The sequence below is a fragment of the Bos grunniens genome, chromosome 13, assembly GCF_055505025.1.
Source record: "Bos grunniens cultivar Pamir isolate PY7600 chromosome 13, Bosgru_T2T1.0, whole genome shotgun sequence".
In the NCBI taxonomy this organism is placed as follows: domain Eukaryota; kingdom Metazoa; phylum Chordata; class Mammalia; order Artiodactyla; family Bovidae; genus Bos; species Bos grunniens.
In genome coordinates this window covers 49094804-49113070 of record NC_141177.1, presented here as the reverse complement: position 1 = coordinate 49113070, position 18267 = coordinate 49094804, and the positions used below count along the sequence as shown (strand labels likewise).

At 45.2% G+C, this 18267-nt stretch overlaps 1 protein-coding gene across 50 annotated transcripts in view; it reads left to right on the top strand.

The window, feature by feature from the left end:
• Positions 1-17744, top strand: part of ZNF438 (zinc finger protein 438) — a 199086-nt gene extending 181342 nt beyond the window's left edge. For all 50 annotated transcript variants that reach the window (XM_086334035.1, XM_086334024.1, XM_086334020.1 and 47 more), the window contains 3 exons: positions 3348-3431; positions 13725-15501; positions 16862-17744. In XM_086334035.1, coding sequence (XP_086190161.1) covers positions 3348-3431; positions 13725-15501; positions 16862-17480 — 2480 coding nt within the window. In that variant the 3' untranslated portion in view covers positions 17481-17744. The remainder of the gene's footprint in view (positions 1-3347; positions 3432-13724; positions 15502-16861) is intronic.
• Positions 17745-18267: the final 523 nt, after the last annotated feature.

Here is an 18267-nt window from a genome sequence, read left to right as displayed (position 1 = left end):
AAGCCTGGCATTCAAGCACATTGTGAAGGAACTCTTTCTGTGTAAATTTCCTTAAAAGTCTTAAATTTCCTGTAAATCTCCAGCAACCATGCTGTTAGAAAAGGAAGCTCTTTGTCTCTCCTGATGGTTACGTTCTCTGATTGGAAAAAGTTGAAAAGACTAACTGTCTCAACATAGAGATGGATGGTGTGGCACTCACAGTCATTGGAGGAGACTGACATATTAACAGAGTCATCGGCAAACCCCTTCATACATTCAGTGTGTTGAAATGGAAGGAGAGCAACTTTGGGGCCAGACAGACCTGGGTTCAAACCCATCTCTCCCCTGCCAGCTTGTGACTTGCCAGAAAGATTAAGTGTCTGCATCTGTGATCCAGAATACTATGATCAAGAGCTAGTGGAAGATGAAGTCAGATCGTACTTTGAGTACCAAATCTGACCCATGATGGAGGGACATTTTAGTCCTTCACTAGGGGGCTTATGGTTTAGGGTAAGGGAAGACGCCTGTTGATAAGTAGAAACAGGGAACATATTATATACTCTACCTGTGGTAAGAGTTCTCAGAAAGAAAAGAAAGGAGATAGGGCAGTAGCTTGAAAGGGAGAGACAGCCCAAGGATTATTCACAGTTGTTGATTTTGTTTGTATAGTTTTGTATCCAGCAAAAGCACAGGAGAAAGCAACACAGTGTAGCTAAGAGCTATCAGGTCGCTCATCTAGTAAATAACACATTGTATGATGGCCGTGTACCAGACAGGAACTGGGGGCCAAGGTCCTGACAGTGAGCTTACCTTGTAGGAGGAGGAGACAATCTCATTATAAAAATAAGTGCTGTGAAGGACAATTAAAGTAGAGAAAGAAAAGAGCTGTGTGTGTGGCTGAGCACTGCCTTTAGGTGGGATGACCGGGGGAAGCCTCCTGACTTCAGGGGTCTCACTGATGGTGAAGAAGCCCTGAGGCCACAGAGGGGCCTGGAGACACGTGTGGGTGCAGCACAGCATTGGGAACACCCCATTTCCTGATTCAGTTCAGTTCAGTCACTCAGTCATGTCCGACTCTTTGCAACCCCATGAACCACAGCACGCCAGGCCTCCCTGTCCATCACCAACTCCCAGAGTTTACCTAAACTCATGTCCATTAAGTCAGTGATGCCATCTAACCATCTCATCCTCAATCGTCCCCTTCTCCTCCTGCCTTCAATCTTTCCCAACATCAGGGTCTTTTCAAATGAGTCAGCTCTTCACATCAGGTGACCATTTCCTGATACTAAGGCATATATCGTTTCATCTATCGTGTTGCAGGACTTCAGATGAATGGTGCATATTTAGAGCAATAGAGATGCTTGCTCCTGACCCCCTACCCCAGAGAAGATAGACTTATTTGTGTTGTATCATTAAAGAGGGGAGTGTAGAAATAGGAAGAAGAGACAGCGATCTCTCTGTTCCCCACAAGGTCTCAGACACTTTAAGCTGCTATAACAAAGTACCGTGGTCAGAGTGGCCTCTAAACAGCAGAAATTTATTTCTCAAGTTCTGGAGGCTAGAAGTTCAAGATCAGGTTCTAAATGGTGAGAGCCCCCTTCTGGGTAGCAGACTGCCATCATCTCATATATCCTAACATAGCAGAAAAAGAGGAAGAGAAATCTCTGGAGTCCCTTTTATAAGGCATTAATCCCATTCACGAGGGCTGCACCCTCATGACCTACTCATCTCCTAAAGGCCCCATCTCCTAATACCCTTACACTGAAGGTTAGAATTTCAACATGTGCATTTGGTGGGGGCGGGTAGCGGGGGTTGGGGGGAATGAGTCACCAATATTCATTTCATTGCAAGGTCAATGCCACAATCACTGACAAGGGAGAGAGATGGGGATAGGGTGGGGTGGGGCAGAGGGGTGAGGCTTCAGAGAGGCAACAGGAACAACCTGGCTGGTCCCAGTGAAGAACTGAAGGAAGTCTGTTAGGATAAGAAACAGACTGTGGAATTGGTCTGCAGTCTGAGACTGGAAACCTTGCATTTATGATGTTGTCCAGTGTTCACAATGGCTCGGTTTCTCTGGCTCCAGGCAGTAGGTAGTGGGAGCGGAAAGTACAGGGTGGGACCAGTCAGGGTAAGCACTGTTGAAAGACACCCATGGCATTCTGGGAGTATCCGTGGATGATCAGGCATGAAACCTGATCTGGACTGGGAGTATCTACCTAAGCACACAAACCTACAGAGTCTCAGGGAAAAGAGAGCAGGTGGGTTGTGTCATCATTTCATCCCCTCAGGGAAAATGAGTTAACTCTTACACGTTCCTAACCTGGAGATGAGAGTAAATGTTTCCTTCAGCCAGCTCTCTAGTTGTATCCAGAGAACAAGAAAGATACTGACAGAGGAGAAGCTGGGCAGACTTCAAAAGAAAAGGAACCCAGATTGGTTCTATAGCTTTCAAACTCTGATGCCTTCATTTTTATTCTTTATTTTTTTAGTGATTCAGGTCAGCATCAGCTGAACCTCAGAATCTGTACAGTATATGTGAGTTAGCCCACACAGAGCCAGGCTGGTCAACCTCATAGAAATAGTTCCCTGCATACCCAGGATCTCAGTGTCAGCAGTGTCTGGCACTTCATTTTCTTTCCAGAGTCAGTATCACAGGTGGTCTCTCTGTGTTAAGGTAAGATGTGCCTTGATTGAAGAGATGAGAAACCGTCAGTACTTACTAATAAGCAGGAGTTTCAGGGAATAATTATCAACATAACTTAGAAATACATGGTGCTGTACATTTGGACTTAAAATCATGAACTATTTGACATAAAAGTTGAGATATAGAAAAACTTGCATTAAAAAAAAAGTCCTAAAACTTTGTGAGTCAAGGATAAATCAGAAGTGAAGATAGAACAAAACTCTGCCATAAAGCAGTGGAACCATTATTTCATTTTTAAAAAAATGCAGTTTGTACATTCTTTAAAAAGGTCTGTTCTATATACATACACCAAATCTACTTTTGTAGTAATGGTATAAAGATAAGAATATCCTTGTGGTTCCAGCCCCTTGCTTTTAACTATACTGCAGTTGAAACATTGTGATCTTCACCACTTCAGTTGCATAACCAGGGTGTTTTGACCAAAGTCAAGCATAGTCTGCACACACCCTAGTTTGTTTCAACTGTCTGCATGTTCTGATGTTGAAACCCTGTTCTTTCTGTTTATCCCACTAAGGAAAAGGTTTTCTTCACCAACTGTCATCCCAGATAGTAACTGTTCCAACTGATATTGAAATACAAGATGTACACAGAAGGGGTCCGTTTTTAACTTGTTGGTGGAAGATTTCTTGCCCTGAGAGACTAACTCACTAAAGCTCTTTTGCAGGAGATGTCTCCCTGCTCCCCAGCCCTGTGGAGAAACTGCTGACTCAGAAGATGTTGGAATCTCCTGGAAAGACAACCTGTACAGGTATATTTGTTTCTGGGAGTTTGGACTTCAGATGAAATGATGTGCTGCTTTTACCGTGATGAACTTCAGTGAGCAATGCCTTCTCAGATTCAACTGCATATTTACAATTCTAGTAATATTAACAATGAAAAGAATAGTGGGGAAATGGGCTTATCAAGTATCTCACAAGTTGTCTTTGCCCTGCTCTGTATCCCCCAGTGATCATTAGCTCTTAGTTAAATTCTGATGCTGCTCAGTCATTTTTAGATTTGGGTAAAGATACCAAATCGACTGTTTTATAATAGTGAATGAAATCTTGTGAACACTACAGGTTTTTTTTGTTTGTCTGTTTGTTTTGCGAAAAAGAGAAATAACTTCATCTTTCTCAAAGCATTAAAAATAAGACTATCTCACAGAGTTTTCAACTGTTTTTCATCAGAGGCACTTGAAATTCATAATAGTTCCCCCTAGAAATAAGGACTGATAAAAGGGGGCTTGATTAAAATGAAGGGGAAAGTCACTGAAATCAAGCATTATTAAACCGTATTTTAAATGATAGAGCTTTTTAAATTTTCTTTTTATTTGGGACATTAATTATATGACTTGAAAAGAATAATTACCTGCTTGAATTTAACAAAAACCACATTGTGTAACATTTTTTCTCATGTTAATATTTTAGGTAATTGGCTTTTAAACTTGTTCATAAAGAATGCTTGTTTTCTCCGACTTTGTATTTGTTCGATTTTATGGGCTGTAATTCCTCTTTGGGTGCCAAATTTTTATTTCTATACACAAGCTATCTTAAACATATTTCTTAATGATTTCTCCAGCAAAATACTGAAATTCACAAGCGCTTTCCAACTTTGGTTGCTCTGCCCACACCCTCGACCACTCACATGTTTTCTCTCCCAAAATGAAAAACTGCATGTCCGTCGCTCTCACCCTTCTCCCAAGATGTAACCAGAGTTCCTAGTCCCTGTCCCTCACAGGACCCCTGAGACCTGGGCTTACCCCACGCCCTGAAGGTCTACCAGAGGAGGTGCTTTCTTCCCCGCTAAGCTGGAGAACAAGAGCAATTAGTATCAATAGTCAGTATAAACAAAAGCAGAGGAGAGTGGCCCCAGAAAACTGCTCTTTGCAATGCACATCTGTTCACTCCTATTCACTAAATACTGTTAATCTGATTAGCACTTTGTCAACTCCATGCAAAAATGGGGTTGGGTGGGGGAGCGGAACAGGCAGGGAAAAGAGAGCCTGGTAGGCTGGATCAGATGAAGCTGCCAGAGTGGGTGGCCCCAGAGAGGCAAAAAAGAAATGCTTTACAGGTTTACTGGGAGAATCATTCACAAGGAATAGTTATTTCTTCCCATTTCCCTTCATTTCCCTCTCAACAAAGAAATACACTTTTAAGGATTCAGTACTATTTCCACTGGGCTTCCCTGGTGGCTCAGTGGTAAAGAATCTGCCTGCCATGCAGGAGACACTGGTTCCATCCCTGAGTCAGGAAGGTCCGCTGAAGAAGGAATGGCAGCCCACTCCAGTATTCTTGCCTGGGAAATCCAATGAACAGAGGAGCCTGGCAGGCTATATAGTCCACGGGGTCATAAAGAATCAGACATGACTTAGCGACTGAACAGCAACAACGCTGTTTCCATACGATTCATGGTCAAGATTTGTGCTTTTTTTTTTCCCTCCCACCAAATATAAGTGTCAGGAGCCTCATACTTCTTGGCAAGAGAAAGTAGAAGACAGAGGACTTCCCTGATGGTCCATTGGTTAAGAACCTGCCTGCCAGTGCAGGGGACACAAGTTCAATCCCTGGTGCAGGAAGATCCCACCTGCCCTGAAGCAGCTAAGTCAGGGCACCAAAACTAGAGACAGCCCTATTGCAGCACTAAGGACCCAGTGCAGCCAGAAAAGAGAGGGAGCAAGAGTAGAAAACTAATGTCTACTGCGAAACTGACGTGTGGTAGGCCCCACCCTGGCACGTTTATGGATACTTTTTTCATTTAATCCTGACAGCAACCAGATACAATTATGCACACTTTATAAATAAGAACACTCAGGCTGAGAGTGAGTGACTTTCCTAAACTATGAGACAGAGACAGGAGTTGAACCCACATCTGTCTGAACCCCCAAACCCATGGTCTTCCCACTGGAGACTATGATGGTGGTCATTACCATGGATACAGCTTCCAGGCAGCAGGTAGAACTGGGAAGAGCCTTTGGTGTCACCTGGGCCAAGCCTTGAATTCCAGTCTGTTACCTGCTGGCTTTGAAATCTGTATCTGTAAAATGCACATGAACAGTAATCCCTAACTCAGTGGATTGTGGGGATTAAAGGAGATAATGCATCCAAAGTATTTTGCACAGTACCTGACACATGAAATATGCCTTATCATTGGATTAATGTTGAAGAAATAGCATTGAATAGTGCTAGGAAAGAAAAGGATCTCCTGTGCTCAGAAAAGAATTCTCTTCCTTGCTAAGCTAGGCGATGATGAGCAAGACAGCTCTCAAAGCCCATGCTGAATGGAAGGTGCCAGGACATCCCTGGGGTGGCTGCAAGAGGGGAGGGAAGGGAGCTGGCTGGGACCTCAGTTCAGCAAGGGCAAGTGTACCGAGGAGGATGGACTCAGGAAACAAGATCACCAGGTGGGACTGTCTTGCTTTCTCATACGGTGTCCGATTTCCTGAACTAGGGGTCCTAGTAGAGTGATTCTGTGAAGTCTGAGTGCTGTGGATGTGTAGACTAGAGTGGTCTTGGCATCCTGAATCCTCAGAAACAAAGAACACTGTGCCTATGCTGCCAGCATGCTTTACAGCACTGTCTCTCCCGCCAGCACTCAACACAGCCCTGTGGACGGCGCCGCAGAGCCTGGAGGTGCCTGGGGGAGCCAGTGGGCGATGGCTCCACGTGTTTATGGGTTTTTCAACAAAATTAAATTGAGCTCCCCCCATGTTCAGAGGCCTTTCTTTCATCTCGGACTTCTCCAGGGTTTCACCATACTGGTTTTAACCAGAGACCATCCTGGGAAACAGTTTGAACCCCAACTGGAACTTATTATTGGAAAGCCAAGTGAGAGGGAGAACAGGGATGCCAAGCAATAAAACTGAAAATAGAGTTTCTCAGTTTAATACAATTAAAACCTAAACAAGCCCTAAAAGTTTGGGCTCTTTTGTGGCCAAGAGTGCTTGGCAGCACTCTTATTCTGGGCCTAGAGCCAGGGAGCCCTGTGTCAAGAGCAGGGACCCTCTTTCTCTACCTGTTCTCTGCTCTGGACTTAGCCATGGACCTCGGTGTCTCCCTAGATGGAGTGATGGTGGAACCATGTCCAAACCAGCCAAGGGTCTAGTGGGAGCAACTTTGTTCAGAAGCAGCACCCTGCGCCTTGGTTCTGCGGGTGGAAATCAGGAAGTGAGTTATTTGCAGCTGTTGGAGAACCGCCTGCCTCATGTGCTTGTCTCTTAACACTGTCTGTACAGGGGCATGTTGTGAAGCAGCCGGATGAGGCTAGCTTGGCTGTGGGCTCATGGACCACTGACCTGCATCTTCCCTCTGCTGCCTCTCACGTGCAGCCACACCCATCAGTTAGACCTGGTGGAGGAGATGCACGCAGGACCCACTTGGTCCTTGCTCCAGACAAATAGCTGGCCGCCTTATTGGATTCCTCAGAATCCTGTGGTTAATAATTGGTAAACTCAACTTTGAATATCTGCTTCAAGTGCCTCTTAGTTTTTCATCAGTTCTCTAATTAGTGGGCTGTTGGAAAGAATCTTTTAATGGTCATTGAAGTTTGGGGATATGACAAGCCATTTCTACTTTCAAATTTTCCCCCCCTCCTTAAAATTTAGAGATAATACTATATTTTAATATAATATATAAATTATAATGTAAAATATCATATATTTTGGAGTTAAGGGCAATTTTGTAAATACTTTCCCCCTTTTCAATTAATTAACTTTATTAACTAACTTCATTTATTTGTTTATTATTTCTGGCTGTGCTGGGTATTCATTGCTGCACAGGCTTTTTTCTAGCTGTGGCAAGCAAGGGCTACTCTCTAGTTGTGACGTGCGAGCTTCTCATTGCAGTGGCGTCTCTTGTTGCGGAGCATGACCCTTAGGGCATGGACTTCTGTAGTTTTGGCTCTTAGGCTCTAGAACACCGGTTCAGTAGTTGTGGCCCACAGGCTTAGTTGGAATGTGGGATCTTCCTGGATAAGGAATCAAACCTGTGTCTCCTGCAATGGCAGACAGATTCTTCACCACTGAGCCACCAAGGAAGCCTAAAAATTTTCCCCTTCTTGAGGGGAGGATGAAGAAGTAGAAGCCCATTGTCCACATTAGAATCAGATGGATATGGACTTCAGCTGTTACTTAACTTCCTCAAGCTCTTTTTGCTTAATCTGTTAAGGGGGACAGTAATACTTATTTGTAGAGTTTGCATAAGGATTCACTTAAGAGACCCAGCACAGATTCTAGACCATAATAAGGACTCACTACCACCTCGTTTTCCTTTAATCCACAGTTAGATCAAATTCTCACCGACTGTAAATGTCACTCTTCAAAATAATTATTTTTAATACACTTAACATATTAAAAACAGCCCACATATAAAATCACAATACTAAGTATTTGCATTGTAGAATTGTGAAAAATTAATTTTACTGAGTGAGCCTTTCATGTTTCCAGTTAATAAAAGTCCATGTTTAGTACCTGGGAGTCCTGTGAGCCTCTTTAACTGTGTTATGGGTAATTTCGCAGGATTTCCAGAAATGATGAATGTCAGTGGAAATTTCGACTTACCATTTAGTGCACAGTTCTCTGAAATCTGTGATTTAGTAGGTGACAGGTGAGGGGTTTTAGATCACACCATCTGGGAGAGAGGCCTTGTAAATGTGTCGTGGGATAAACCACTGTTGCAGCCGCATAGCTGAGAAAGACTTGCTACAATCGTACCATTTCAGTGTTTTAAAAAACTTCATGGCATTTTCAGCTTCTCTAAACACTCTTGTTGTTCAAACTACTTTAAAAAAAAAAAAAAACTTGTGGTTTTATAGCAAACTGACCTTTATTGCAAATCGCTTTGTTTTACGTTTTTTAAGATTTTGTTGTTGTTATTGTGGATCACTTTTAAAGTCTTCATTGAATTTCTTACAATATCATTTCTGGTTCATGTTTTTGGTTTTTTGGCCTCGAGGCATGTCAGGGATCCTAGCTCCCTGACCAGCACCCCTTCATTGGAAGGTGAAGTCCCAACCATTGGACCACCAGGGAAGCCCCTGCCTTGTTTTATTTTAAGGAGCCAAATGTTGGGAGAGATGGTTCTCAGCACTTCAGTTGTCCTTGGGAGATAATGAGCTCTGATGCTTCCCAGGACTGAACCTTGAGGGGTGGTGATGCACTGCCTGTCAGATGACTCAATTACTTCTCTTAACCACTAGCAATTCTTATCCTTAAGTAGGCAAGGAAAGGAAAAACTTGAAATGTTCTCTCTGACATCTGGACATAGTCATTTATGAACAGACGCACACTTACCCATCACCAACATCCCCAGAGATACTCCTTCTGCAAAACGGATCCAAAAAGGAAACTTTCATTTGCCTTTCATTCATTCAACAAATATTTATAGGTACCTTCTCTGTGCTAGGCATAGCGAATATTCAGTGGAAAATATGCATTCATCTCGTCCTACCCTATAGTTACCCCCACCACTGTGCCTTTACCCCAAAGGCCACACCCCAAGACTAGTTTCTTTGCTTTCCTTTGAGAGATATTCTGTGTATACACGGGGATTAGTTTGTGTGTGTCTCTCACTACTTTAAAAAAAATATCCAAGTGATAGTATCTCACATCTTGGAGAGTGTTATGTATCAGTCTAACTCATTCTTCTTTGCTGCTGCTGCTTAGTATCCCATTGCCTGAGTGGCTGACTGTTGTATTTGTACCTGTATTAGTACTTTGTTTCTGTTGCATGGTTGGCTATTGTATTAGTACCCTCTTGCTGAACATTTGAGTAATTCCTAAGGAGTTTTCCCCTCTATTTTTATGGCCTTGCCCTCTTTTTCCTGCTATGATTTTCTTCTAATGCATCATTTCATTCCCTATCACCTCATCATTAATGATTCTGGGAGAAGGGACTCAACATCACCGTCATGATCTGTTCCACACCTATTCCATCTGTATGGAATTCCCAACAGATCCAGGCAAGTGTGAGTAAGTTCAGTTTATCCTGTAAGGCCTTATCCTTTCACCCCACAGATTTCTTCTGATTATTGATCATGAGGCTAATTGATACACTTTTCTACCCCCAGGATCTACCTCTTTGAATTTCAGGGAACCTGGGGAAAACTGACTGTGTGGCAGGCCCCTTACCTGTCACCCCGGGCTCTGTCGTCCCAGGCTGCTCACCAATCGGTATTCTCCCATGCTGGGATTGCAGTTACCCTAAAGTTTCCTTTGCTCCGGGACCACAATTGGCTTCCTTTTCCTGTGACTGTCATTGGTCTTCATGTGAGATTTTATTTGCACTGTAATATAGGAACTTCTGAAGATTCGTTGAAGCATATCTACTTTAAATGTATCATAATTAGCCCTCTCCCTCCCTTCTGGAGCAGCTCAATAAATATAGCTGGCTTCATTGCTAGGAACCTTAACTGTCAGAAGATTGCTTTCTTATACTCCGTCATAAAACCTGGGGAGCCCCTTCCCAGCTGAAGTCTTTGGGGACTTTGAGGTGACCTTGACCACCAGTTGTTGCTTCAGCTGCATCTTTTGTTCTTTGTTATTTCTGCTCCTCGTCACACTGACAGAGCCATTCTCTGCTCTGAGGGTCAGTTTTTCCTCTTCTAGCTTCCTCCTCTTTTCTCTCTAATCCCCTTCTTTTCCCCTCTTTGTGTGTCTGTTTTCTTTAAAGTAATTTCTTCTTCAGAGCTTGCTTGTTTCTTTGTACCCCAATAGCATCATTTACCATTCTCTCTTATTACCTCCTCAGATGGTTAGTCATTTGGCCTCACCTCTCCCCTTTAACTTTAAAAGGTTTTTTGTTTGTTTGTTTTCTTTCTTTTTTAAAAAATTCATGGTGCTATCCTTATTCTGATGGTGGGCAAGTTAAATTGAAAAAAAGTATTCCAGAGATCTATTCTCTATTTCTTTTTTTAATTTTCAAAGTAATATGGCAGTTTTCAGTTTGCCTTTAAATTGTGTTTTTCTTTCATTTACTGATCACTTTATTACAAGTATCACTTATAAATTTTACAAGTAATTATCAGATTTCTGAGTGTATCTGTAACCCTTTTCCAGGCCCTAAAGAGGTAAATAAACTCCCCATCATCAAGGAATTCACTTTTGTGGAGGGGGTGTGGGATGGGGACTGCAGACCATAATGTAATCCATGAGATGGAGCGAGTGTGCTGGAGGAGATGGAAATGGGAAGTGGGGCAGGGAGTTCAGAACGGGGCTACAGGTTTACTAAGGCTCTTCTCTTTACTAAGAGAAGAGTTCACCATGAAGAGGCTATTTGAGCAAAACTTGAAGGAAATGCTGCAGCCCTTACTGGGGATGATCTAGAGAAGCAAGTCAGGGTGGTGAGAGTGGCAGGTGTAAACCCTCTGGGATTCAGGTGTGTGGCCCCTGTGAGGATCAGCAGCAAGGCTGCTATGCCTGGAGAGAACCTGGGGAGGAACTAGGTTGGAGTACTCCCAGGAGCCCAGGGCTCCAGGCCCTTGAGGCCCCTGCAAGGACTTAGGCTCCAGTCTGAGATGAAGAGCCAATTGGACAGACTTGAGCAGACAAGTGAGGTGTCTTGTGCTGCAATGCATTATTGTCACATATTGTATTTCAAGCGGACTTGAGACTAATTAAGGCCAGCATAGCCTTTCTTCCAGCTCTTCTTGCTATAAATACTGTGTATTCCATCACTTAGGAGTAGGAACTAAATAGAAATCACCCAGTGTTCCCTGTTCCACGATAGGTTGTATAGATGCAAAGACCATTGTGACTGTCAGTATAATTACTTAATAAGCTTTGTCACTTGGCAACCAAAAGCTGTCAATAATTTTAAGCTCTCTGTAAACTCTCTCAATCCTGGTTTAATGTATTTATTTACAGCTTACTTCAGTACTTCTTCTAAAAAGTTAAAAGGAGGTTTAACATGAAAGATGTTTAAATTTAAAAGCTGTGGAAATAGAACTTTAAAAATGAATTAAATTATGCAGGAAGATGAAGCAGATATAGCCAATCAGTTTAGGTGACTATTGTGAGGTGATCAACTAGTCAGTTTACCCATGAACTTCATGGTCACAAAGCCAAAAAGGAAAACAACAGATTACATAATTATCCTTATCTAATTTTTCCAACCTTAACACAAGTCTTTTCCCTTCTTCCTCTAATGTATGCTATAATACTATGTGAAATATGTTTCTAGCATACTTTTTCTTCATCAAACAGTGATTACTGTCTAGAATAAGGTGATCAGTCAGTACATATTTGCTGAAAAAAATCATTTTTGTGCTAAAATTGTTAGTTCGCTCACTGTAGACATTAAAATCAAGGTGATTAAAATCATCAGATTGCCAGCAAACTAAGGGAAAAGCTGTATCATTTCATCTTTATACCTTTCACATGACATGACATGACATGACATGGCATGAAGTAGCAGGCAGTTGTATCCAACTCTTTGCAACCCAATGGACTGCATCCCACCAGGTTCCTCTCTCCATGGAATTTTCCAGAAAAAAATACTACAGTGAGTTCCATTTCCTACTCCAGGGGATCTTTGAACCCGAATCTCTTGCGTCTCCTGCATTGAGCAGGTGGATTCTTTATCAGTGTGCCACCTGGGAAGCCCTTTATACCCTTGGTAGTTCCTAAACAAATAGTTCTTCGATCCTCTTCCTATAACTCCAAAATTTAACAGACTCTGAAAACAGAAAATGTTATCAAAAGTTGGATATTAAAACACATTCAGAGGCAAAGCCTAAACTGAAATAAGAACTTTAAAAATCATTCCCCCCCTGCCCCCACCTTGTGAATGCCCATATATTTCACTACAGAAGTGGTAATAGGTTTAATTTGGGGTATTATGCAGACTCTGCAAGGTGTTATGTAACATCTGCTGTAAGCATTTATTACTTTTTTAAAATTTGAAAGTGTAAATTCCAAAGCACATCTGGCCCCAGTGGTTTCAGAAAAAAACCATGGGTGGCAGCCATCTCTAGAAAAGTGTGGATACCTGGAAAACACAAGCTGACTGATACGAGGTACTCAGAAATGAGAAGTTCTTCTGCAGCCAGGACTCAGGAGCTTGAGGCCTTAGGGGAGAAAACCAATGATTCAGTCCTTAGAAGCAGTGCATGGAAATGTTTCCATAATTGTCCCCTCAGAGCGGTAATCATGGCTTTTTGGGTCAGCCTAATAAATCTCAAATATGAAGTGTTAGCCTGTCAGTTAAAATTGTTCCCATCGGTGTCCTGGAAGGCCCTTTTTGTGTGATCCATGTATTTTTTATGTTGTCTCTGTGTCTTTACTTATCACTCTGTATCTTTTTGTTTTTCTTCCAACATGTGTGTAAGGTGTCACATCAACTTTTTTAATACTGGTGATTTAATTGTAAAAGCACACATAAACAGTTTGAGAGGTGTGAGAAGAAATTCACAAGTCACACGGGGAAGCAGCCACAGAGCCAGCATTCAGTCTGGCATGCATCCCTGTGTGCAGGACAGATGGCGCTGCCAGTGGGTCAAATTTGTCCTAAAACCGAGTAAGAAAGGAGGTTGGTACAAGAAACGTTTGTTTCCTAACAAAGATACAGTGGGATCCAATATGGGCTTTGTGCTCACAGAGCATAAGTTTAATAGGGAAAGCAAGACATTTATATGAAAGAAATAAGAGTCTGCAGTAGAACATGCCAGAGGGGATGTAGCCCAGACCTCAGGGACAGGGTGGGGAGCACTGGCCTGTAAAAATAAATTGGAGTGAGGTCAACAGGGAGGATGGACTTGCAGAATACAAAGACAGTCCCAGCTTTCAGGATGCTCTGTGTTCTGTAGTAGAGATGAACAAATATAAATTACTGTGGAAAGTGGTGAGTGTTATGACAAGGGCTGTGGAACCCTGGAGAATAACAGTCATGAGTCCCTGGAAAGGTGGGCAGGAGCTGACCTCCATCTTGAGGAACACTAGCTCTGCACCCATGGGCAAGGTTGGGTGCAGGGATGCTTCCGGGCAGAGGAGATGGTTGGTTGCTTACCTGTGCTCTCAGCACAGGACAGTGACTCCAGAGTGCCTTTTTATGTTGTGTTGTCCTTGCAGGCGAACCAAATATCCCTCCTGGGGCGATTCACAGCGGGAAAGGCCTGCAGAATAAGAGTCAATTTAGAACCATCGCTCCAAAGATTGCGCCCCAAGTCTTGGCACCCAGAGTGCTGCCGGGCCCGGTGCCTTCACTCTCTGATCAGGCGAATCCAGGCCCTTCCCTCGGCTCCAAGCCCCTGGGGATGCCCCCACAGAATTATGCGCTGATGCAGGTGGCCGGCCAGGAAGGGACCTTCTCGCTGATCGCTCTGCCGCACGTGGCCTCAGCTCAGCCGATCCAGAAACCCCGGATGCCTCTGCCCGAGAACCTAAAGCTGCCCATCCCCCGGTACCAGCCCCCGAGACCTGGCAAAGGAGTCAGAAAGAAGCCAGAGCTCGAGAGGGGCTGCAGCAAATCTGCCCAAACCCAAGCAGCCCCTCCCCCACCTGAGCATCCTGAGCCCCCGCACAAGCCCAACCCACCCAAGGTGGCACCAGACCAAGCCCCAGCTGCGCTGACCAACAGGAGTGGCCACCAAGACCCCGGGCCTCCAGGGACCAGCAACCATGAAGGTTGGACTCCTCCTGCCACCCCAGCACTGGCCACACCAGAGGAGCCTTCCGCCGAGCAGGGCCTCCAGAAGAGTTCAGGAAGAGCGAAAGTTCCAAGCAAGAAAACCCCCAGGAAACCTTCTGCTGTTGCCAGTGAAAAACCTCAAGAACCGGTCGATGCCACCAAAGCCATTTTGTCATCACCAGGCGTCATCGGAAACGCGGTCCAGGTGCCCTCTTCCGTCCCCAGAGGTAAACTGCCCATCCTGCCCTACTCGAGAGTGAAGACCACGCAGGTTTACAGGAGCGGAGCCACCGTGAACACTGCGCATGTCCCCTTCCCTGGGCTCAGGACTGCCCGAGACCAGACGCCCTCCATCCCGGAAGGCTTCAGTGCGGCCCCACAGGTGGGGGACAGGGGACCTGCCCCACCGGCTCCTGGGCAGAGCCCCGGCAACAGTGCCTTCTGTCAAGCCACCAAGCCCGACCTTAACCACAAAACAAAACTGAACGGTGAGACAGCGAAGAGAAGAGGAAGAAAACGCAAGGGCCCAGACGAACTTTTGACATTTCAGGGGAAAAGGTGGAAATGTGTCCTTAGTTGTAAAGACAGCAAAGCAAGAGTCAAAAGTGAGCCCCAAGAATCCAGGGACCAAAAACCGGAGGCCGTGAAAAAATACCGGAGCATCATGCCCAAACCTGTCCCGGTCCTGCCAGCCCTGGCCTTGCCCCCAGCCACCCTCCAGCCCCCGCCACCCGGGAGCCTGGGACACATGTCTTTCGATCACTCCCTGGCCCCCAACCATCTGGACTGGAAGGAGGACGGCCAGCCCCCAAAGCCAGACTCTGCCTTCAGAAATGGGTTTTCCGGCCTCAGGAAGACTTGGCACAAGTGCCACGTGTGTGACCACCCCTTCCCGTGCAAGCAGCACCTCCGCGAGCACACGAGCGCATCCCCGGACAGCCGGCCCTACAGCTGCCGGCTCTGCAGAAAGGTGTACAAGCGACGGGGCAGCCTGAGCGCGCATGTGCGGCTGCACCACGGGGATTCCCGGCCCAGGAAGCTTGTGTGCTGCGAGTTCTGCGCCAAGGTGTTTGGCCACGTCAGAGTGTACTTCGGCCACCTGAAAGAGGTGCACGGTGTGGCCATCAGCACCGAGCCCTCCCCCTGTGAGCCGCAGCCAGGGGACCTGCCGAGGACCAGAGAGCAGACCCCTTGTGAGGTGGAGGGACTGGTGGACAGGTGAGTACGATGCGGGGTGCTGGCCAGAAGGAACTTTAAGATTCCAGATCAGGGTCGGATTCCACATTCCGGAAGGTGAGTTTGGAAAGACAGCCCTCAGATTAAGATTTCCGAAGTTAACTGCTACCACTTAACCTCTGTTCTGTGAGGAATGGCCTCATTTCTCTTTGGTCTCTGATCATTCATGATTTTTGACCAGCTTCATTCTCCATCAGCCAGGGCACAAGGGCCAGCTTGAGGGGTGCTGGAGACATTCGGGCATGAGATTAATTTTGCATCTGAAATATGGAAGAGTAACTTAACATCTGTGGTTATGGTCCTTTTGATGAGTAATTTCCCCCAAACTTTTATGCCCACAGAATGTATATTGAAAGAGCATCATTTGCCCCAAAACTGGCATACCAGCTGGTGGGGACTCAGCCCGTCCAGGGCAGACCTGCCCCTCAGCACTTGGTCTGTTTCCCCCTGAGGCCAGGTAAGCTGTCTCCTACATGGTTGCCTGTGCGGTGCTTTTTTCCAGCACTGTAAACAAGGCAGCTGAATCATTTGAAAGCCTGTCAGGTGGGTCAGAGAGTCCTGAGTAAATCAAGGAAGCACCCTCAGTCTGTCCCTTTTGCTCTGAGTGATGGAGGGGGTTTCTGTAAGATGCATGCACATCAGTACCATGCACATCAAACGTCTCCCAGCACTTTAGAACCTCGGTCCCTCATCATCACCAGTTGTTCTGATGGTTCTCAATGCTTTCTGTTCACTTTCAGCTCAGTCTCTCATAGTCACTAAAAATAAGCTACACCAGTCCTGTTTCTTCCCGGCTTTTCTGGAGTTTCTCTGTGTCTCTTTATGCATTTCCATTCCCTTTTAGATACCTGTGCCTTTTCCTAAGGTACATAGCCACCTCCCCCAAAGAAACCTCACTTCTGAGTGGTTAATGGAGTCCGTTTGATTTTTAGGTAAACTGTGCAAAGTGCATTGGGTGCTTGGGGTTAGGAAGGGCCCCCTGAGGGGTGGGGACAGTCATCTCAGCTGGACCCAGTGGGTTCCTGCAACACTTGGTACCTCTTGCTCTCCTGGTGGGCACACCTGTTGCCATGGTAACCAAAGAACAGTTAGCTCTTGGAGGAGATGCATAAAGGGGGACCCTTTTGTGAAGTGGCCCTGCCAGCCTGGGAGGTGTGAGGCCCCACCAGACAGGCCTGACATTGACCTTCTCCGGGGCCTCTGTCTCCCACACGGTCTCTACTCTCCCTGCCTTCAACCTCCTCTTTGGTGCATGGTGTATATGTCTTAGAGCCCAGAAGGCCAGGAGCTGTTAGGAGAAGTTTTTCAGTGAGGTCTGACACATTCTCTCCCCCGTTTCCAGGGAGACCAAGTCCAGCCTGGAAGAAGACCTCCTAATGAACCAGAATGACGAGGCCGGGTTCCAGATCAGATGTGGTCGCTGTCAGATCACTGCTCAGTCTCTGGCTGAAATCAAGTTCCACCTGCTTTCTGTTCATGGTGAGGAAATCCAAGGCCAGTTGCCAGAGGAGAGCTCACCCTCCTCCGGAAGCAGACCAGCTCACGGAGAACTAACTAAACAGGCTGCTCCTTTCTGGAAACGTCCTGAGAGAAGGAAGCTGCTCAGGCATCATCCCTCAGCTGGGGAGCTCTGTGCAGTCCCCAGACTGAAAAGACAACTGTACCTCCATCATCAGAACAACGTGGAAACCCTCACGAAACAGGAACGAGCCCAGCCAGGACCCAGTGAGCCCAGAGGCGACCCCCAGGGCCCCAAGTGTCCTGGCCCCCAGGCTGCCCTCCCCCTGCCCCAGTCTGGCTTTAACTGTGTCCTTTGTGTGCAGATACTAGGAAGCAAAGAAGAGCTACTTCTGCACTGGGAGCGGCAGCACAAGTGTGAGGACCCCCCCAAACTGTGGACAATTTTCAGCACGCTCTCCAGCCAGGGAGTTGTCCAACTTTCCAGCAAAACCGGAAAATGAAACACGGGGTCAGGAGTTAGGAAGAGGTGTGCGCTCTCAGCTGCCTCTGTTTCGTGGAGGTGCTTAAACACCAAAATCCAACAAGTTACGATCAGCATTAAGTAGCAGAAGTGATTTTTGTACATAGTCTTATTTTATTATAGAATATGTATGTACATATGCTCTTGATGCATATTTTTCTAACATATACAGTTTTATTTGAAAATCCTATGTCCTCTGACTTTTATTTCAGATTCAATAAAAAGATAAATTTGCAGACTGAAATGAGGTCTATTAGGCTGTCCTTCAGATAACAGTTTTTAGCAAAAATATGTGTTTATGTGTGTGTGTGTGTCCTGTGTTCATTCACATATTTTCTGTTTAAGTAGATTAATGTGATAAATTTCCAGTGGGCAAAACATTTCAGTCTCAACCCTGACATACTGTTGGTCTGTATCAAATTCTCTGGTTTATTTGAATATGCCATGGAGCAGCATAATTAATAAGGTTCTCATCTATCATAATTGAAAATCCATGTTTTCAGGACTTTGACTTTTTAAAATTCTGTTTTCTTAAAAGCACATTCCCCTGAATATGAGATGCCAGTAAGTCTTTATACCGACAAAGTGCTCCCTATCAAAGTCATCAGACATTTTTTAGGACTTCAGCTAATAGAGAGACCACTTTTTTGGGTAAAGAGTTATTCTCAAAAGGTCTTTTGAGGCAGAAAATTTACAACCCGAAGAATGAACAGGGTGCTTCAGCCCAGATGCCGAGGTGTGAGCTGCCTCTCCTCCCTCCCCAGGAA